Source organism: Heterocephalus glaber, unplaced genomic scaffold (genome assembly GCF_053883595.1).
Source record: "Heterocephalus glaber isolate CG9 unplaced genomic scaffold, H.glaber_assembly_v1.0 deba00001472, whole genome shotgun sequence".
In the NCBI taxonomy this organism is placed as follows: Eukaryota; Metazoa; Chordata; class Mammalia; order Rodentia; family Bathyergidae; genus Heterocephalus; species Heterocephalus glaber.
In genome coordinates, this window is record NW_028258315.1 from 78202868 (window position 1) to 78225920 (window position 23053).

At 39.6% G+C, this 23053-nt stretch overlaps 1 protein-coding gene across 3 annotated transcripts in view; it reads right to left on the reverse strand.

Annotated features, from left to right (window-relative positions):
- Window positions 1–10429: 10429 nt before the first annotated feature.
- The window catches only part of Nr1d2 (nuclear receptor subfamily 1 group D member 2), a 32428-nt gene continuing 19804 nt past the window's right edge, over window positions 10430–23053 (reverse strand). For all 3 annotated transcript variants that reach the window (XM_087181448.1, XM_087181447.1, XM_087181446.1), the window contains exons 7-8: window positions 21687–21897; window positions 10430–13778 (exon numbers count right to left, since the gene is read on the reverse strand). In XM_087181448.1, the coding sequence (XP_087037574.1) occupies window positions 13582–13778; window positions 21687–21897 (408 nt within the window). In that variant the 3' untranslated portion in view covers window positions 10430–13581. The remainder of the gene's footprint in view (window positions 13779–21686; window positions 21898–23053) is intronic.

The following is a 23053-nucleotide window of genomic DNA, read 5'->3' on the forward strand; positions in this document are numbered from 1 at the left end:
TATACCTAAAATGTACCAATGATTAGAATGAATAATCGATAATGTAAAATAGGAAGAAAAGGTCCAAAGGGGTAGGGGTAGTGGGGGGGGGGGAGGAAAGAAGGGAAAGGGAAAATGATGAGAAATGGAAATAAAGTCTTTGTAAATAGGGAAGGGTGGAGGCTGTGAAGGGAGGGCTAGGAATGGGGAAAAAATAAGAACCAAGATGCATTCTGTAAAGGTACAATTCCCAATGAGAAATGTAATTGTGTTGTATACCTACAATGTACCAATAAAAGAATTTAATTTAAAAAAAAAATTTCAATATCCAATTCTTCATTTATAGCACATATACATAGACCTGAGTTTTTATATATACCTTGAGTTTTCTAATCCTGCTAAATTCAAATACAAGTTCTAGGGGCTCCTAGAGATTTCTTAGTATTTTCTCTACAGATGATCATTTCATCTACATAAAGATTTTGCTTCTATCTTGCCAATCCTATCCTAATTGTGTTATTTTATTGCCAGACTATTTTGGTTTGGACCTATGTTTCAAAGTTTATTGGACATATGAAGAGTAGGCATATCTGCCCTGTTCCCCACCTTAGAGAGAAAGCATTGTTATCTTCTCCATTCATATACGGTGTTTTTGGTGGAAGTATGGAGTACACGGCTTATCTGTTGAGAAAGTTCTGTTCTACTTCTAGTCTCCTGATAGCTTTTACCATGAACAGCTGTAGAATTTAGGCCAATACTTTTTCTCCAACTAGTGACAGGATCATATGGCTTTTTCCTTTTCTCTGTTAAAATGATGACTTTCGGGGGTGGATCTTCCAATGCTGAACCAACACTGCCATCCCTATAATAAAACCACTTTCTACATCCTGCCAGATCTGACTTCTAGTAGTTTGTTTTGTTCAACAAATTTTTATCTATGTTCATACTTTTTTCTTCTATTATCTTTATCCAGTTTTAGGATTAGCACAATGTTGATTTCCTAAAATGAGGGGAGAAGTATTCCTTCTTTTTTCTGCTTTAAATGTTTGATATAATTTATCAGTTAAAATGTACATGAGCCTGTTGTTGTCATATGGGTAGGTTTTCAAGCTAGGAATATACTTTCTTTGATAGGTGCTATTCAAATTTTATATTTCCTCCAGAGTTAGTTTCATTAATTTGTCTTCCAAGGTACATCTTACAAGTTGTCAAACTTATTTCAGAAAAGATTTTGTAATATGCTTTCTATATCCTTTTCAATTCTGTAAAATCTGTGGTAATGTCTTCTAGATCTTGATATTGTAATTTTTAAAATGTATAATTGATATTGTGTAATAGGAAGAAAAGGTCTAAAGGAATAGGGGAAGAGGGAGGGGTAGGGGAAAGGAAAGAAGGGAAATGAAAAAATATGAGAAGAGGAAAAAAATGGAAACAAAGTCTTTGCAAATAGGGAACGGTAGAGGGGGTGAAGGGAGGGCAGGGGAAGGGAAAAAAAATAAGAACCAAGATACTCACGTAAAGGTACAAGATCCCAATGATGAATATAACTGTATTTTATATCGAAAATGTACCAATAAACTTAATGGGAAAAAAAAAGTTTTTCTTTTGAGACAGGGTATAAGTTGCTAAGTTGCAGGGGCTGGGCTGGAATTTGTAATCCTCCTTCAGCCTCCTAGAGGGCTGGGATTATAGTGTACACCACCATGCCCAGTTTGATTTTCTTTTTTGTACGAAATAGTTCATGACCCAAATGATTCTGAGGCTAAAATTTTAGAGAACTTCCTTTTCCAGTCCCACAAATAGCCCCAAAATTTGCAAGCCATATTCCTGACCCTTCACTCAGTTTATCAGGTTAATTTTTTTGGTCCAAACTTAAGATCTGTATTATAGAAAGATTAATGAGACAAGTTCTTCCCGTTTCTCTTTTGTCCTTGAGTCTAACCACTCTGGATAGATAGAATGAAATGGCATGTTTATGAAGTAGCAGTGAGTACAATCCTCCATCTTCGCAACTGAGTGGAGCAGGATTAACACAGGAGAATCCCACAGGAAGGAAATAAAAGCACAGGATGAATACACGGTACTACTGGCCTCTTCACAAAGCCCTTTTCAAAACGTTATCTTCAGTGACTGCAGCACCCCAGAGACAGATAAATCATTGATGGTGCAGCTGGGAAATCCCGCAAATGCAGGCTCAGAGAGGTATCTTCACTTCCCTGGGCTTCCACCACCACCTCTGGAAATGACAGGCTGTCTCTACCCTGCACAGAGTCACAGGAGCCTCTCCTCCTTGTAGGCCAGCAGTGACAATCACGTTTCAAAGACAGAAAGTGCCTCAGAGAACTGGCTTTGGAGAAAGCAAAGTGTTTAAATTTGATTTTTAAGGGGCCGGGGATTTAGCTCAGTGGTTTCTCCGCCTGCTGGGCAAACACAAGGACCCAAGTTTGATCCCCGGTACCAAAAAAAAAAATTATTTTTGATTTTTAATTTTAAAAAGTGTTTTTGGTTTTTTCATTTTGTTATTTTCCCAGACAGGGTCTCACTATGTAGCCCAGGCTGGCCCTGAACTCAAAAAGCTTGGATTGCAAGTGTGCATTACCACACCAGGCTTAAAACGGTTTTCTGTATTGGATTAAAAATAAATCTGAAAGGATGAGTGTGGACAGGTTAATTGCCCATCACTGACGGAAAGTGACACGTCAGAAGTAACTTATTAATATGTAAGTAAGAAGTCTTCAATAACTTATTTTGCTAATATGAGTTAAAGTAGATCAGAGGGGCCTAAAAGTGCCACTCATACCAGTATATACTTGACTGGGGAGGAAAGACAGGATTACCACCAGAGTCCAGGAAATCACATATAAGTGTCCCAGTTACCACTGCAGCACAACAGAGTACGTCGAACTTGGAAGGGTAAAACAATAATCATTTCCTTTCATTCTGAGGTTCTGTGGGCCAGGGTTTCAGGCAGAGTTTGACTGGACAGTTCTCACCTGAGGTCACTCCACAGGCTGCAGGGAGGTGTTGGCTGGGGCCACAGACATCTGAAAGGTCAAGCGGGCTAGACCTCCAGGGTGGTGCCCTCAATGGCTGGCAGCTGATGCTGACCATGGGCAGGGACCTCAGCAGGGGCTGTGGACCAGAGAGCCTGGACTGCTCAGTACCCTGGCCAGCTACATGTTTTTCCCTGCAGGCTTGAATCCAAGCTGCTGCCTTAAATATTCCTAGACATTGATAATCCTGCTTAATTGTTGCCTGGAATCCTGAAAACTCAGACAGACTGCTAACCAGGTAGAAACTGGCCCCTGCCCTGAGTCAAGTTCCTTAAACTCTCCTCTCCACTCCACCCCTACCCCCTCATTGTGGACAGACCTAGGTAGAATATCCCTTGTCTTGCTGTCTATCTCTAGGACACACTATGTCTAAGCCCCTTTGGCTTTGGACTGATCACCCTGGCATTGAGTGCTTCTTTCTTTTGAATCCAATTGCCCCATCCTGGGCCCCTTAAAGAAACTCCCCAGCTATCACTTTTGGGGAAATTCTATCCTCAGATTAAGCAAGGTGGAGCACCAGGTCTCTGATTCTCAGCTGAGGGCTTTCTTTGGTATGCAGGAACTAGCTCAGTTTTCAAGGGCATCCCTCAGCCATTAAGAGACAGAGCCAGTGGATAAGCATCCCAACTCCCTCGTCTCTTGGAGGGACAACCCTGAAGCACATACAAGTATCCTTAAAGTGACCGAGCTGCAGATGCTCTCAGTGGTACCCAGATCACTAGGTGCCCTGTACTGGCTTCTCCCTCCTCCCTTCTGCTTCTGGGCATCACTTCCCAGAATGCAACTTCTTGTCCCCAAGTCTATTTTGGAAGGAATTAAACTAAAGCACCACTTAGATGTGTCCTAGTCGGAGTACTGTTGAAATAGATGATCTCCAAGGTCCTTCCCTAAATTTCTGTTAATGTTATCAATTTCATAAACATGGTTACCTGAGAAGTTCCAAGATTTCCCTGAGTTCTCAAAGAAGTCACAGGACGAAACCAAAACTACCCTAATACCAGAGTGAACAACCAATGTCACAATCGTCAATCCACCTCCCATGAAATAAAGAACTGCTTACACCAAAAATGGAGGTGTCCTCTCCTTTAAAACAACCATAAAAATCAGCACCAAATGGTCTAAAGCCTGAAGTTAAATTGAGACAAAATAAATAGATTCCAGTAAAACCTAAACGTTTACACCAGCAAATTTCAGTCTTTTCCAATTTTTTGTTGTTTTTGTTTTTGTTTTGTATCAGAGATCGAACTCAGGACCTTGCACTTTCGAGACAAGAGGGGTGCCACTGAGCTAACTCCCCGGCCCAGTCTTTTGCAATTTCTACAGCTCAAGGCCAGTTTGGTTTTTCAAGGCCCACCTGAACTACACAGCAAGACCCTGTCTCCAAAACAAAAAAAAACCCCAAAAAAATAGCTTTGGTTTTAACTTCTCAACCATCCCTTCTAGAAGAATATTACAACGCAGGCTCAAGGTGTGCTCCAAAATCAGCTTATCAGATGAATCAGCTCTCCCCTGGCTCTCAAGATCTTTTATAATTAGCTTTGTAACATAATGCATTCAGTGGCTGTGGGCAAAGCTCAGAGAAGTGAGAAAATCCATTGAGAGCAGTTGCCAGAATTCCCAGTGTTTCCTCAAGCTTAGCCTGCTAATTCAGTTTCTTGGCACAACCAAAGATAGACTCCCTAGACCAGCCAGGCCTTTCTGGCTTCCCTGAAGTTGAGATATCTCATGAACCAGCCTTCTGTTACCTTGGAGCCTCTTCAGAAGTCCCACTGCATGAACAAAATACAGTCACAGAAATGAGAGAAGTTTGTCATTTGTCAAATCTTGGAATTGAGCTGAAGTTTATTAACTACATAGATGCCAACCATCCTCAAAGCTTCTCAGCTCCCACAGTATGTTACCAATAAAAGCAACAAAGCTGTACGCAAGACAGAAATGTGGTTGTTTTCTTGAAAAAACTCCAGAGACCAAATTATACAATTTCTAACACTGGGCTATTCAGGGCCTGGTAAACACAGAAACCACAGAGAACAGGAAAGGGGAAAAAAGCAAGAACAGGATGTCTGCTCTAATCCAGCATTCACTCTGTTTTATTCTCTTTAATAACAATGTCAGGGGCCAGGGATTTAGCTCAGTGGTTCTGCTGCCTGCCTCACAGGTGCAAGGTCCCAAGTTTGATCCCCAGTACCAAAAAAAAAATTTAAAAAATGTCAGCTCTATGGAAGAAAATTAAATGTAGTTTCTGGGTCTTTAAGGCCCAGGCAGCATGGGCAACGGGTAGGTCTCCATAGCAACTTATAAACTGCTGGTCAAGTAAATCAAAAAGCAACCATAGAAAGTCCCTAGCAAATACAGTGTGATAGTTCTCAATGACAATTATATGACCTTTACAGTCTTGTTTTGAGTTCTTAAAATTACTAACACCTAGAATGCTTTGCCATGTTTGAATGAAGCAGGGTTATTTTTTTCCTGCTCTTCCTTCTTCAAAAGCTCTGAGAGTGAAAAAAAGAAACATGTTTCTGAGGCAGTTAAATGTCAAGCCTTTTCTGTATCCCCAAAAGAATTCTCCCTACATACAAGCTGCACAAAAGTAGCAAAGAAGATCAAGCAACTCAGTAATCTACTATAGCGTGTGGTAGTTAAGACCTCAACCGGAAAGTGTCCCGCATCAGACTTCCTTGTGTTTTTTTTTTTGTACCAGGAATCAAGCTGGGGACCTTGCGCTTTCAAGGCAGGTGGTGGAACCACTGAGCTAAATCCTCAGCCCCCAGGCTTCCTTGTAAAAGCCTTGCAACCAAATTAAGTCTAGGCAGGCAGGTGTACTATGCGCACATAAAAAGGTTGTGATTCTAACCCCAATAAAATATCAATAAGCCTCTCATCAATAGTCACTCAACTTGAATAACATTTGAGAAACTATAATAACATTTACTAGTTACAAGTACAAAGAAGACCCAGTCTGGAACTTATGTGTGCTCACAAATGGGGAATCAAAGAAGGATGTACATATAAATTTTATATGACCAGGTTTTCCAAGTGTTGTAAGATGAACTGTATCCTCAAAATGCCTGTTAGCCAGGCATGGTGGTACACACCTAAAATCCCAGCATTCTGGGAGGCTGAGGCAGGCAAATTTGAGGCCAGCTGGGGCAACTTAGTGAGATCCTAAGATCCTCACCTCCTGGGGTTACAGGTGGGGATGGAGCTTAATGCAAAGCCCCTAGGTTCAATCCCCAGTACCACCAAAAAGAGAGGGGGGAGGGGAGGAGGAGGAGAAGTAGTAGTAGTAGTAGTAGTAGTAGTAGTGGTAGTGACTTGATTAAGCCAGGGGTGCACCAGCACTCTCAGGAGGCTGAGGCAGGAGGATCACTGTGAGTTCGAGGCCAGCCTGGGCTACATAGTGAGTCAAGTCCAGCCTGAACTGCATAGCAAGACCCTGTCTCCAAAAAAAGGTTAATTAAAACAAGGTCATTACAGTGGGCCTTAATCCAATTTGACTGGGGTTCTTAGAAGGAAAGGAATTTGGACCCATACATAGAGAGGGAAAACGACATGAAGACACAGGAAGAAGACTCTCCTCTGTGAGCCAAGGAGAGAGGCCTGGAACAGATCCTTCCCTCTCAGCCCTTAGAAGGAACCAACCCTCCCCACCTCGATCTCAAGACTCCAGCCTCCACACCTGTGAGAAATCTAACCTCCATTGTCTAAACCACCCCGACCCAGCAAATTAACACAGCACGACGACACTTGTTGAAACCCACCTGTAAGGCCCTACCAGAGTCTCCCATTAGGGGGGGGTTAGAATCTGCAATTCGGACCAGTTCTCCGGCGGGGACACTCACTGGAAGACCACGCTTTGAGGACCTCGGTTCTAGGAGGCACAAATAAGGAGCCCTCTTCCTCCCCCCTGCCTGGATCTAAGACGGAAAGGATTCTGTCTTACTTTTCATTGCTGGAATAAAATACCAAACACTCACAAGTTAAAGGAGAAAATGTTGAGTTTAGCTCACAGTTTTCAGTCCATAGTCAGCTGGCTCTTACACAGGGGGGCCGGGCAGAGAAGAAGCAGTTAGCAGCCTATCCTGGCAGGGCAAAAAGCTGCGCATGCTCAAGGCAGCAGGGGCATATACATACCCTGGCCACGCCTACAGCAGCCCACCCCCTCCTGCCAGGCTTCACCTCTCAGCATCAGTGGACTAATCAGGTATCACACACCTGCCATCCACTCACCTCCCAAAAGCCCCAACTATTAGCGAATAAGGATTTAGGGAGACACCTTGGTATAAACCAAAACAGATTCCAACCTGAGGCCGGGGATTTAGCTCAGTGGTGCCGTCGTCTGCCTTGCAAGCACAAGGTCCCGAGTTCAATCCCTGGTACCAAAAAAATAAACAAGATTCCAACCTGAGGTTCACACCCAGGTCAGTCCCAGGAGGGATGCTGCCCAGGGAGAGCATAATCACCAAAGCTGTATCTCACCAAGACTCCAAACCTCAAGGCCCCGTAACCCTGTCCACTGCTGAAACATGGCCCATGAATAAGTGTCCTGGCTCTGATAAGTTATACCATCAAGAACTGCTGAACCCTCCCTGAGAATAGGCAGGTAGGTGACAGGTGAAGGTGTCCTCTCCATCCTGCCAGAGGAGAGGGGATAGAAGCATTCCCCTCTTCCATCCTGCTACTCAGGCTGCTGCGTACTTGCCTGGAGGCCATACTTTGAAGGCCAGTTCTGGCTGTGCCCTACCCTCTTGCCAACAGGACAATGCCCATGCCCTTCTAGATCAATTTCCAGGTATTCAGACTCCATGCATAAACAGCCCTGGGCCCCTAAATCTCTTTCCTGGTCCTCCCACACCCAGTGTGCTTGGCCCTAGACCACCACACCCATAAGTGTGTCTAGACATAAAAGTCTTAGACAATAAAAACAAGAAATCAATGCTTGATTTTCATAGAATTTGTAGATTTCCATGATATAAGTCATCTCTCCTTGGCCAATTTTGAGCTAGAAATGTGCCATCAACAGCAGGAAGGAGATGTGCAGGAGTACACTATTACAAAGTATCCCCACCATATAGATAAATTAAGATATTTAACCTCAAAAATACAACAATAAAATAATTAGAAAGTAATTCTTTTGATTTTTTTTTTTTTTTTTGAGACAGGGTCTATGGAGCCCAGGCTGGCCCCAACTCATGGCGATTCTCCTGCCTCGCCTTCCTGAATGCTGGGATTACAGGTGTGCACCACGATGCCATTCTTGAGTGTTACCTTTTTAAATATAAATCATTTCCTCAAAAGCTTACATAACCTAATTTGTAAAAAATAGTTGTGTTTATGGTCAGTCCGCTAGAGCTCTGGAAAGTTAGTGGCTCTCATGAGCCCTTACAAGCTGGCAGCAATACACAGCGGCTAGAACACCAGGGCCTGGCAATCAGCTTGAAGATGCCCTTATGCTCACAACTGCTCCAATACTGTCTGGGTTGGCTCCCTGGCTTTCCATGGAAGCTGAATTTGCAGGATTTTTTAAAACCCTGATACTCATGATGTTCAATAAATGTGGGCATGAATAAATGACTAAATCATCCATATATTCCTCAAAGATATTAATTTTAAAAAGAACAGGTTAGAAAAAGAGCAGCCATTACAGGAACAAGTTGATCATGAAAGCAGGTACTTTCCACTTTGGAAATAACCCAGCTTGCATCTATTTAACTGCAGAACCTGAACAGGTAATGAAATGGTTATTATGGGGAGTGAGGGGGAGACAAATGAAAATGTACAAGCAAAACAACAAATAGGGAGAAACTAATGAAGGTGTTGACAGAAAAATAACACACAAGAAAACAACACACAGCTTACCTCAGAGACTAACAGACCATACTCAACTCTGCAGGCTCCAATAGGAAAAATATGGGGAAGGAATCCTAGGACCATCATATTCACCTGCATGTTCTGTGCCTTAGTCTTTTAAATAACACAGCCATCTTCTTCGGGAACTTACAACGAAATCTAGGAGATGCTACTTCCGAGAGAACATGTACACTTTGAGGACTGTGTCACAGGCTGTGGAGAGCAGCAAGGCTTCTTCCAAGATGCCACCCTCCCAGCTCTGAACCCCACGCATTCAGTGCTGTCCTAAGCAGATCTGACACCGATTTCTAATGATCACCCCTACAGCAACCAGCTCACATCCTGGAGAGCACTTCTCACATGCACAGCTTCTTCTAAATTTTCAGACTGAAATCTTAGAGAAGCAAACCTAACCAATTTTTTTTTTTGGTACCAGAGATCGAACTCAGGACCTTGCGCTTGCAAGGCAGGTGCCGGAACCACTGAGCTAAATCCCCGGCCCAAACCTAACCAATTTTAACACAGGCCCAAGTGTGGAAATTAAAAGCAGATCTATTAATTGGTTGTCTTTACTAACAGTCCCAGAATTCAGCAGAATTCAACCCATCTTTTCTATTAACCACGTTTCTTTGGAGTTTAGTGTTTTATTAGGCTATGGAAAAAAAGGGAGGGCTACAAAATTAAACACAAATCTGTGCAATAATGCACTGAATTTGATCAACACCCAAGGGGGTATAAGGTTAACAAGGTTGTTTTTTTCTTCTAAGGAAACTTTCCAGAGTCAATAAATGCTCAGTGCAAGGAGTAAGAAACAGGAGTTTCTTGGAGAAAACGCATTCCATTAAACCGTTCCTTAAGGAATTTACAATGCTAAGCCAGGTGTAGTGGCACACATCTATAACGATGGTACTCCGGAGGCAGGAGGATCACTGGGAGTTCTACACCAGCTGCGGCTTAATGAGTTCAAGGCCAGTCTGCGCTACACAGCAAGACCCTCAAAACAAACGAAAAAACAAAAATTCACAATGCTTAAGAAAACAGAAAGAGACATCTCGGTAATCTTGTTTGACCCAGCATCTCCAAATCTGATCAAGGAGCCAATTTCTCCCAACATTAACATCACAGAAAAGTGGAGGGCAATACTACTCTAAGAAATACTCCATGTGCCGCCAATTAAGTGACAATTCAATTCAGTCAGGCTGGGCAACCCTTGGAGGGACGGGAGGTGGTCTTTCTGGTAGGTTCATGGCCTATCAAGCAACCAATCCTCTCACATCTCCTTCTCAGAAAAGGCACCTCACCAGACACAGCAAACCATCACTCAGGTTTTCTCTGGCATCAGAGAAAATAGTAACATCCCTTGCTGAAACTTCTAAACTAAAATCTTCTTTACAAAAGCCATATATATATATTATATATGTATTTTTCCCCATGCTGAATCAGAGATTTACATAGAAGATCCTACTATGCTCAGGGGAAAAATTAACTTGTAGTAAGTTAAATTATTAAGTGTTTTTACAAAAACGTCAAGGCAGACACAAAACAGCTCTTGGTTTGAAATTATATTTATTATCCCCTCCCCCCATGAACAGATTACTTCTCAGAAACATGAAGATATTATCCATGTCATCAATTACAATTTATAGAAAATAATTCATATCCTGTCAACAACATATTTCTGTCATTTTTAAAACAGTAGCCATTTTATTTCCCATGTTAGTTCAAGAATAGTTTTATGGTGGGGTTTTTTTTTGGATCAAATCAGCACAGTCTTTGTTCATAGGTAACGGTTTCCTGACAGAGCCCCTCCCCCGACCCCTAAAAAAATTCTATATCCTAAGTGATAAACTTTTCTTGTACATTCAGCAAACTTTATATTGAAAAAAGAATAATTGATAGGTATTTACTCTCGTGCACAGTAATAAATCTAGCTGAGCTTCTACACCTTGCTTTGCAATGTTTACATAAAATAAATCATCTTATCAAGTTACAATGGATATTTATTGAAATGTAAATACAAAAGCTATACATTTAATCCACTGCAATTTCCTTCTCTTTAATCTGTAATTAAAACATCACCATAAGAACAAGCTTCATCCCAAGATGTTTCCCCTTTCCCTCAACCATCTCTCTAAAAGCTGGAATCTTCTCTCAGATCATGTAGAGATACATTAAAAGCACAGAAAAAAAATGTTTTAGCTTGCTGACATAATGCCCTTAAGACTTCTGATATAATGCCCATATTTTAACTTTAAAATGTAAAATCAGTTAAAGCATCACTTAATCCATACAGTACATTAATCAACAGTGTCCAACTGACTTCAGAAGTTCCCTAAATTGATGTCTTCCACTGGTGTCCTCTTTGCATAAACTTAGTAAGTTTGTAACTACAACTCAATCAAAAAATGTGCTTGTAATAGGCTGCTGGTTTAATTTTAGAATTACAAGTATCATACTGGGCTATTTTCAAATATAGAAATGCTGAGTGGCAATATGAACTATTAATTTTGTTTCCCATTACTACAGGTAGAATTTATTCAAATAAAATTTTACAAGACAAAATGTGAACCTATATACCTTATATATGGACATATACATGTATATCTTGAACCTAAAATTTTATAAGCAATACTAACATAGTTCTGGTTACATATTCTAAAGACTTAATCATTTTAAAAGATACATGTCATAAAAGAGGCTTATGCAAAAGGCAAAAATTAAGAATCAACATGATCTTTGAGGTTTTTGATATTATCTCAAAAAGCTGTTTCTACCCTCATAACAGAAAACTACACATTTATCTTAGGAAACAAAATATTAAAAGATAATGTTATCATGTAAAGAATTCACAAAATTATAACTGTATATTCCATAAAAGTCATACCTAAGGTAAATCACAATTATGGTTTATATCATATTACATCACTATCTCCTTTCCTCTTTTACAATCAGAGGGGTTTTTTTTAACTCACTTAACCAGTGCCACAGAAATTCAGATCTCAGTAGCAACAAATTAATCAAGATTAAAGAATAAGGAGGGCTGGGGATTTAGCTCAGTGATTCCGGTGCCTGCCTCATAAGTGCAAGGTCCTGAGTTCAATCCCCGGTACCAAAAAAACAAAATAAGGCATTCTGTTCACATAATGAAAGTAACAGGCTTAGTGGAGTAAAGCAAGTTCTTAAAATTTTTACAATTTTGTATCATCTGAACATTATATAGAAGGCAATCTTTACCAACAAATCCAATTAATTGTTATTTTCCAGGCAAACAGAAAACATACATAAAATCCTCAACTTTGACTATTTCTCCCAAACAGAAGCTGATCTTATCTGTTTAATAAAGTCCACTATTAGAAGCATGGATGAAAAAGTCTTTGACTATACCATTTCTAAGTCTGTAGGTAACACACTAAATGATTTTTCAAATTACAGATTAAATCTAACTTGACAAAATCCCTGTAGAATTACTCAGGGAGGAAAAAAAAACAAGTGGACTCAGGTACATGCCTACACATGCCAACAGTTTGCTTAAACATTAATTCTTCAGATAGGATCAAAATTCTTTATCATCGAGCTGCAGCATGTATAGAAGGGGCAGCATTGCAACCTTTATTAGCACAAGGTAAGAATCTGAATGAACTTTTAAAAAACTAGTACCTTGAACCAAAAATTTTACCAAAGATGAACTCTAAAATACATATTTTTTGAAAGTTGGACTTAAGTGTTGCTTAAATAAACAAAAATAGAGGATAAATTTAATATTCTACCATCTAATATTTTTAAAGCAATGGTTATGTCATCATCAATAGGTAAAATGCACCTAATTTGGGTCTTTTGACACCTCTTGTTTTAAGTTTATTGTATGATAAAGTTCTTCACAGTTTAAAATATTGTGAAGAAATATATTTATGTATAACTATTCACATACATACTATGTACACATACTATGTATCTGATGCATCCATAAACTCTGAATATATATCATCAGGATACCCCACACATATGCAAGGAACCCTGAATAGATTGATGTGGACTGTGAAATGGTTTCCCAGAAATGCTCAGAAATAACAAGTTGTTATTCATTATGATGAACAATTATAATAAATTTTTTTTTTACCTTATTTACATAGTGCCTATCTCCCAAGAGGTAAATATGCTTTTATAGACATTTTTAGCATCTCCATGAGGCAGGGCATTAGGGACACCATAAATTCTCATTTTCCACAACCAAGTAAATTGCCCAGGATCATTAAGTTTAACAGTGGCAGAGTAAAATACAAACAAGGAGAACTCCTAGCTCCCCAAATCTCCAATTACCAGTCTTTTGGTGACACCAAAACTTCCAACATTCAACACTACTTCTACCACAAAGGTTTAATTTCAAAGTCTTATATTTGGGATTGTGTTTTTGGTTTTGGCAGATGAAAAAGTCCAACATTCAGTGTGATTATAATTCAGTGTAACTTCTCCAGTTTAAGTGTGACACAGCTGATTGGTCTATTGGGAAGATGCAGTCGATATCTAATCACGGCTGTAGAGTTCTCAATCCAAACAGCTATTGCTTGATTACAGAGATAGCCTACAATCTTGTATTGTCTTAAAGGTCTTTTCTTTCTCCATGTATGATACACACATATAAATAAGCTAAATGCACAAAATATACAGTTAGTATCAGTTCATGTTCAGATAAACAAAGGCCTTAAGGGTGAACTTTAAAGGCCAAGAGCTCCTCAGAGTGCATGTTATTTAAAGATCGAAGATCTGGCAATTTTAGAAGTAGTTTTGTAAAAATAGAGGCCTCGTTTGGATGGTTTTTCATTATTAAGGTCCTTAGTGCACGGATGAGGGTTTCCTGCAAAGCCTCCACAGAGTTGACATTTTCTATCCCAGATCGGTCTAATAGGGAATAAGGAATAGAGAAATATGGAGAAGACATATTATTAACAATAAATATAAATACAATTTCTGTTCATCAATCTAATTCAAAACAAGGTTTTATGCACTGACATAATTTTTTAAGTCTCAATCACAAATTTTCTAGCTTTTTTTTTCTGGTATCAGGGATCAAATTCAGGACCTTGCACTTGTGAGGCAGGCAAGGCACCACTGAGCTAAATCCCCAGCCTCCTAGCTATTTATTATAATGCACATACAGCACAGTATATAGTACATTTCATACATCAATATTCTTTAGGGCTTTGGAATTTCTATCCACAAAAAGCTAGAAGTGAGACAGGGTCTTGCTATGTAGCTTAGGCTGGCCTCAAACTCACAGTGATCCTTCCAGGTGCTAGGTTTACAGGTGTGCGCCACCATACCTGGCCAAAACTCCAGATTCTGATTTCTAAAATTAGACGCCATGTGCTGACTTCAACTGTTTCTGATTAGCAAAATAAAATAATGTAGTTCACAAATATTTTTTACTACACACAGACTTTATTGCCATTTATATGCTACCATGCAGGGTAGACGGGCAGCCTCCAAACTGCCCTCCAACAATGCCCTCATTCTGTAATGCCTTCTGTAATCCCCTCCTCTTGAGTAGGCCAGAGTTACTGCCTCACTTCTGTGTTAAGATTTTTTTTTTGGTACTGGGGATCGAACTCAGGACCTTCCACTTGCGAGTAAGGCAGTGGCACCACTGTACTGCCTCACTTCTAATGAATAAAACAAGGCAGAAGTGAGAGGAGGTCACTTCTGAGATTAGGTTACAAAAAAACTGTGGCTTCTATCTTAGGACTCTCTTATTCCCTCAGAGAAAACCTAGCTGCTATGCTGCAAGCCGTCCTATGGAAAGGGTCCCAGGATATGGAACTGTAGTCTCCAGCCAATGGCCCATAAGCAAGTTAAGACACTCAGCTCAGCTGCTTTCAAGGAGGGAGCTGAGTCCTGCCAATAACCACATGAACCTGGAACCAGACCCTTCCCTTCTCCAGCTTTACAGGCAACCACAGCCCTGTCCTAAGCTTGACTACAACCTCCTAAGAAACGTCAAGCCAAGCACATACATCATACTCATATTCCCAACCCTCAGAAACTGTGAGGTAATACACATTTGCATTTTAAGCCACAAAGTTTTGAAGTAATTTATTATGCAACAATAGATAACAGACCATGGAACTTTATTACACTAGTTATATTATCCTCCATTCACTTTCATTTCCTATACTGTTTACTCAGCTTGTCATATAAAATGTCAATAAATTAGTGATTTAGCACAGACCAACAAGAAAGTATCTTAAAACCAGTCAAACTTTATGTACTTTGCCCAAGAACTTTATTCGTCAAGTGTTATTTCCTCTCTTTACAAATGGAGGCGGTAGTGCATAGGAAATATGCAGTGGCGATGACCCTCTACACTTTGGGGAGGTTGCAGAAGAAAAAGACCTATCTGCAAGAAAGGAAATTTCTCCGATCACTAATGTCTTTTCACTTTTTACAAGGAGGTCTTCCATTATAACTAGTAGCTTTAAAGGACATGTGGAATACAAGCATTTAGAAAAAGAACTAAAATGTAACAGCAAAGGGGCTAAAACATAAATGCTGAAAAATGATGAAAACAGACATATTTAGCAAAATGTGAATTCTTATAACTATGTACTAATTACTATGGAAAAAGAAACAAACTGAATATTAACTATTGGTTTGGAAAGTCATTATTTTTCTGATGAAACTATTAGAGGACCTCTTTCTCTTGACATGTGGTTTTGGCCAATAAGGTTACCTTTGCAAAAAAAAAAAAAAAAAAAACCTACTTAAAGCCTTCAATAACACTTCGAAGAGTCTCTTGCCTCTTGATTTTTTTTTTTTTTTTTTTTTTTTTTGAGACACAGTCTCATTATGTAGTTTAGGCTGGCCTTCAACTCATTATATAACTCAGGCAGGCCTTGAACTCTCAGCAATCCTCCTGCCTCGGCCTCCCAAGTGCCAGGACTATAGGTGTGTGACACCATGCCCAGCTTCTTGCCTCTAATATTACTTGGCTTTTCTTTTTAAACATCCTTGCAACTCATTAAACCACCTCGGTGTGTGCTGAAGGTGTGTGCTGGCTACTATTTTAGCTGTTAGGGAATCCAAGGTGAACAAAACAAATCAAACTTCCCTTAAGCTCACATTTCACAAAAGAAAGTACTTGGTCCGATCTCATCATCAGGAATTTACAGTACCAAAAAGTGAGAAAGAATGGCAGTGGTATCCAACAAAACAGAGCAGGAACTAGTATTTCAAGGAGTTGGCCATTTGGTGAATATTTGGCATTAAAATGACCTATGCTTCTTTTGTTTTTTTTTTTGGGGGGGGGGTGTTTTTCGCGGTACTGGGGATCAAACTCAGGAGACAGGCATGGTGCCACTGAGCTAAATCCCCAGCCCCTTATGCTTCTTTATATAACTCAGAACTTCAGGAAAATAGATAGCTATACCTAAAAATGCAAATCATATTCAATTTTCCTAAAGCTATGGTCTCTGTGATTTCTAGGCCAAAGAACTCAATTACAAATCTGGCTAGATCATAAACAAAAATCTGCCAGAGTCTGTAACATCTGAAAGCAGACTGAAGGGGTAATTCATCTTTGAAGTGGTACCCTGTTAAGCTACACCACTACTGTACATATCTATCACTGTTAAGCTACATTACTACTGTACATACCTATCTTCTACTTCCGTAACTGAGTCTTCACCCCACTTCCACTATGTATTCCTCACCGTATCTTCTCTATGTATATTTACTTCCTCCAGGATGCCGCAGTAGAGACAACTGTAATTTATATGCAGAGCACCCTTGACCTCATACCCTAATCTTCAACTGGAAATGACTGAGGTCACTTGGAGGGCAGCACTTCCTTCCATGACATTAGGATTCTTCCAATCTCAGAGCCAACTGTCACAATGATATTTCTCTCTCCTTTAGCAACTAAAGCTATTTTTATTCACAAGCAGTATAGTGGAAAGGCTGTGATGCCAGACCAATGGGCTCTCAAACACCTGCTTAGCCAATTATTAAAAATGTGGCCTTGGGTAATTTAAATCTTCTGTCCCTCAACTCCCTTACCCACATTAACTGAGGACAGCATGCCTTGGCTCACATGAGAGGACAGAATTATACAATGAGATCTAGAAATTAACAAGCATTTCTTCTGATAATCCAAAAAATTTTTTTTAAATAAAAAACAAGGGATGGGGATTTAGCTCAGTGATGCCACTGCCTGCCTCAAAAGCACAAGGTCCTGAGTTCGATCCCCGGTACCAAAAAGTAAATAAATAAATAAATAAATAACAAAGCTATAGATTTTAGGGGAAACAAAAAGCTATTTTAAAGAAAAAGCAAATTATAATGTTGTTTAGCTCTAAAGCAATGATGCCAAACCTTTCAGAGCTTTCAATGATGCAAAGCGCCCACTGTACTGCACGTGCTCTAGGTTCACCACCACTGTTCTAAGAGGTTGATAGAGAACTTAAGTAAGCAATCCATTTGTTCCTCGATACATGGATCATCCCCTTTCAGGCTGCAGTGATTTAGGGAAGAGACTTACATCACTTTTTTTTATCATTTCAATCCAATGTAAACACTATGAGCACACAATCAGAATACTGCAAATATGGCTTTTGACATTTCAACCTTAAAACTGATAAACGAAGCCTAGAAAACAATTCATGACAGAACAGAATATAAATGTTTTAACTCCTGATTACATATAGACCATGACACAGCAAGAGGCCAGGGTACGAAGGAAGAACGAAACTGTGCCTCGGTATATCTAAGGCAGAAATTCTATCTAAGGCATCCAAGAGAGATTACGTAAAAGTGAAAGATCCTAGTTAAGTGTGATGATGCAGGCTGTAATCCTAGCACTCAGGAGGCTGAGGCAGGAGGATCACCTTTAGTTGAAGGCTAGCTTGGGCTACAGGTTGAGTTCAAGGCCAGCCTGAACGAAAAGATCAAAAAAATGTGAGTATAAACCAGGCGTGGTGGCACATGTCTGTAATCCCAGGACTCTGGGAGGCTGAAACAGGAAGACAGAGTTCGAGCCCAACCTTAGTGACTTAGCAAGACCCTATCTCCAACTTAAAAATTAAAAAAGGGTTGGGGATATAGCTCAGGGCAAAGACCTTGAGTTCAATCCCCAGTACTGAAAATAAAATGTGAGTATATTAAAATCATAAAATCAATAAAGTAGCTGAGAAAACATAACAGAAAAACTGACAGGAAAAATGTTTTCAAAAGTGAGAAGGAAAAGTGAGGATACGTTTATTTATCTGTTATTATGTACTAAATAAAAAGTAGAAGCATTGTACTCTATTTAGGAGGTCAACTATCAGAAAATTAAAAAGAAGGCTGGGGATGTAGTTCAGTGGCGCCATGCCTGCCTTGAAGCGCAAGGTCCTGAGTTCAATCCCCAGTACCAAAAAAAAAGAAAATTAAAAAGGCAAGAAAGGTTAGAGATCTAGTCAATTGAGGCACAAGATTGAAATACAGAAAGTGAATACTTGGGGGAGGTTCAAACAGGGTCTCCTTGTATAGTTTCAGCTGGCCTTGAACTCATGGTGATCCTCTTGCCTCAGCCTCCCAAGTGCTGGGATTATAGGCATGTGCTACCATGCCTGGCTGAAGACTTTTCATTTTATGGTCTTATGTAGGTTTTGAATTTTGTTTTTATACTTAGACACTGCTTTTAAAACAGCAAGTGATTTTAAGTAGAAAAAAATCAAAATTTCACACAAAAAGTATTTGTGTATGCTTATGTATCTTCATAGATACAACAAAATGAAAATGCATTTACTTATTTTATAGTCAGTTCTTTTCCACTTAATATTTCAAGTATTTTTTTATATATCACAGATCAATAAACAGATCAATGGAGAAATGAATGGATACACAAATGGATAAAGACCCCCACTGTTAAAAGTGATCTTTTTTGGCTGGGCATGGTGGTACATGCCTGTTATCCTAGCACTCAGGAGGCTGAGGCAGGAGAATCACCTCAAGTTTGAGGGCAGCCTGGACTACACAGTGAGTTCAAGGCCAGCCTGAACTACAAAGTGAGACCTTGCCTCAGAAAAAAGTGATCTTTTGGTTTTGTAGTGATACTATCATATTTATTTCATCTTAATATTTTCTAAACTTCCAAATAACCTATATTAATCTTACAATCAGGAAAAAAAGAGGATTTCCAAAAGTAGGTAAAAATAAAAATCATGTGTCTGGCAGAAAATATAAAGGAAAGTAACCAGGCTTCAGCATACTTTTCATTCTCCTTCAACCCTTCGCCTTCATTTCTCTGAACTGTCTCTGAAGACACTACTTCATCCCCACCTGCCCTAACTTATTTTAGGAGTTTGCCCCACTGCCTCTTACCCATGTTCTTCCAGCAACCTCTCAATCTGACTCCCCAGCTCTAGTGACTTGCCCATCTAATTCACCCATGATAAAAATGCAGAACTAATGTCAAACAGTGCTCAGTTTGCACCTGACCATTCTTCTACTTCAGAAGTTACACTGACCTTTCACTGCCCAGAGTTTGGTTAAAATTTCCCTGATTCCGACTTCCCTTAAAGCCCAGTCCTCACAGCTGTTAGCCCCTAATTTGTATTACCCTCTCAAGCCTTCTATGTCCCCCCTCTTTCACAGCCACACCAGGCTCCAGCCACTTGCCCATTCCCCTGCTCTTTCTCAGGCTTTCTCACGCCTGTCCATCTTTTCCAAACTAGGAAGATCTACTAATCCAACTTTCAAATGACAGCTCCTCTTCCATCTTTCCACAAAGGCTTCCCTGGGATCTCATCTTCCTTTCTGTAACTTCTACTTATCTCAGTCAGAACTACACAGTGGTACTACAAAGCTTGTTAGTAACCTCCAAACAGAACATAAACACTTTTAAGAGTAAGCTTGTGTACCCAGGGAGGGAAGGGGCTGGGAGGGGGGGAGATAAAATAAAATTTATTAATAAAAAAGAGTAAGCTCGTGTGTTAAATGCTTTTTGTCTCCTCTGAGTACCTAAGGCATATTCATCAGATTAAAAAAATTTCACAAGTATTGATTATCTTTGGTTTCACAAAAGCAGATTTATTACTCTGATATCAACTCAAACCAGTACTAATTCCTTAACCTAAGACTTGCAGCCAGGCATGGTAGCACACGCCTGTAATCTCAGCACTTGGGAGGCTGAGGCAGGAGAAATCGCCATGAGTTTGAGGCCAACGTGGGCTACACAGTGAGTTCAAGGCCAGCCTGAACTACATAGTGAGACCCTGTCTCAAAAAAAAAAAAAAAAGAGAGAGAGCAAGAGAGAAAGACCATGCAAATGCTAGGCAAAATTCAAGAGGTACTACAAGGTTATTAAGAAAACAGGTGTCCCTTACTGACATACTTTTTTCATACCATTCCATGTCATAAGCACATTTTTAAGTTATCCAGATAGAACTGGTCAGAAAAAGGAAATAAATTATACTTCCAAATGGCAAAAGTCTTTATTTATCCCACTGACATAAAGACCCTTTCAGTTACACCAAAAAACCTGCTCTTTTAAGATTATAGTTTAGTCAAAGATAATCAGAGGTCAAAACTTATAACTTTCACAGCAGTGTCCTTTACAGAACAGGAGGTAAATGGGAAACTGATAGTCACGTCAAAACACTGTAAAATTTCCAACAAATGTCTTAAAGCCACTTACTTAGGTGCCCTTAGGAAAATTAGTGCCTCCATTCTCCATGTGCTACTGTAAGTAATGACCCACACTTTAATGGATGTTTTATGAATTGAAATACTTTGTTCAAAAATAACTTGCCGGGAATGGTGGCACATGCCTGTAATCCCAGCACAAAGGAGGCTGAGGCAGGAGGATCACCTCCAGCTGGAAGCCAATGTGGGCTATATAGTGAGTTCAAGTCCAGCCTGAGCTACACAGGGAGATCCTGTCTCAAAAAAAAAAAAAAAAAAAAAAATCAACAAATAAATAAATAACTACCATATAAATTCAAGAAGGCGGGGAAATTTGAGGAAAACATCAATGACTCATTTAAGCATTAAATGTTAGGACTCAAAAACCTTGGTTATTCCTTCAACCAACGACTGACACCATACTAGGTTGACATGGTGCGAACCCTTCCTGTAACAGAATGTGGAAACTGAGATCCAAAAGGATAAAATTAGCCAGATCACATTAAAAATGCAATGGCAAAGCTGGACTAAAGCTACAACTTACATAATCATGTATCTTTGCAACAAATCATACTAATGCCTCTTGATGCTCTTAACATTTTTAAGTAACCCACACAATGACTAAAACTTAACTGATATTTGACCCACATACCTAGAGATACACAAGGCTGGAAAAAACAAGCTCACAAAATATTTATACTCATGCAAAATTATGAAAAGCTAAAGACAAGCAGTAAAGGCAAGACCTAGATTTAAAAATCATGATTACTACTGCACCTTGATTTATACTGCTATGATAAAAAAAATTTTTTAAATAATAAAAAAGAAAACTAGGCACAGTGATGCAAGCCTGTAATCTCAGCACTCTGGGAAGCTGAGCCAGGAAGATACAACAGAGTTCAAGCTTGCACAACTTAGTGACTCAGCAAGACCAAGACCCTACCTCAAAATTTAAAATTATTAAAAGGCTGGAGATGTAGCTCAGTGCAAAGGTCCTAGGCTCGATCCCCAGTACCAAAAAAGGGGGGAAAAATAGGTTCATGTAATTTAGAATTTTCTGTTATGCTTTATTTCCTCCATATAGCTTGCCAGAACCGGGTTAACTGATTATATCCCAAGTGTGGCACAATTTTGAACCATCCTGTTTACCTGCAGATACCAGGACAACTGCTGTAAACAAACTCATCTCTTCATCACTCAGCTGGAGGGCATTTAGCTTCTCACTAAATTCAAACATAGAGTTTAGCAGATCCCCTGCTCCCATTGAGTGTAAGTCATCCACACTATACTTCTTTCCACTTAAAAAGGTGACCGTACGCTCCTTCGCATCAAACAATGATGCAAACCGTACCATCAAAACCTGGAAAAAGAAAAAGATTTAAATGTATTTGGAGAAGTTCAACAGTAATTGTAGGAAATCACTCAGAATTCAAGTCAATTAAGAAACATCCTCAAGAACCCTGCTCCACTGCTGGTGGGAGTATAGACTGGTGCAACCACTGTGGAAATCAGTAATGGAGATACCTCAAAGAACTAGGACTGGAAGTCCCATTTGACCCCGCTATTCCACTGCTGGGGATCTTCCCCAAAGAATTAAAAGAATCATACCACAGTGATATAAGTGCACCCATGTTCATTGCAGCACAGTTTGTGATAGCTAAAACTTGGAAGCGGCCCAAATGCCCATCAACCGGAGACTGGATAAAGAAAATGTGGTTTTTTTATAAAATGGAGTACTACTCAGCCATAAAAAATGAGAAATTAGAGACATTTATAGCTAAGTGGATGCACATTGAGGCCATACTCTTAAGTGAAATAAATAGGACACACATGTATAAATACCGAATAGTTTCGCTGGTGTGAGAAACTGAAAGTGTAAATAAGGACTGAAATGTACAATAGGTAATGTGAAATAGGAAGAAAAGGGGCAAAGGGGAAGGGGAAGTGGGAGGGCTAGGGGAAAAGATAGAAGGGAATGGGATAAATATGAGAAAATGGAAAAATAGGAACAAAATCTTTGTAAATAGGGAGGACTGGAGGGGTTGAAGGGAGGGCTGGGCAAGGGTGAAAAATAAGAACCAAGAGAGATTATGTAAAGGTCCAAATTTCCAATGATGAATGTCATTATATTGTATACCTAAAATGTACCAATGATTAGAATGAATAATCGATAATGTAAAATAGGAAGAAAAGGCCCAAAGGGGTAGGGGTAGTGAGAGGGGCAGGCGGAAGGAAAGAAGGGAAAGGAAAAATGATGAGAAATGGAAAAAATGGAAATAAAGTCTTTGTAAATAGGGAAGGGTGGAGAGAGTGAAGGGAGGGCTAGGAATGGGGAAAAAATAAGAACCAAGATGCATTATGTAAAGGTACAATTCCCAATGAGAAATGTAATTGTGTTGTATGCCTAAAATGTACCAATAAAAGAATTTAACAAAAAAGAAAAAGAAACATCCTCAATATAAGAGAAAGTTGTAAAAGATACTAAGTTTATGTTTACCTGGAACCACCTTCTCTGC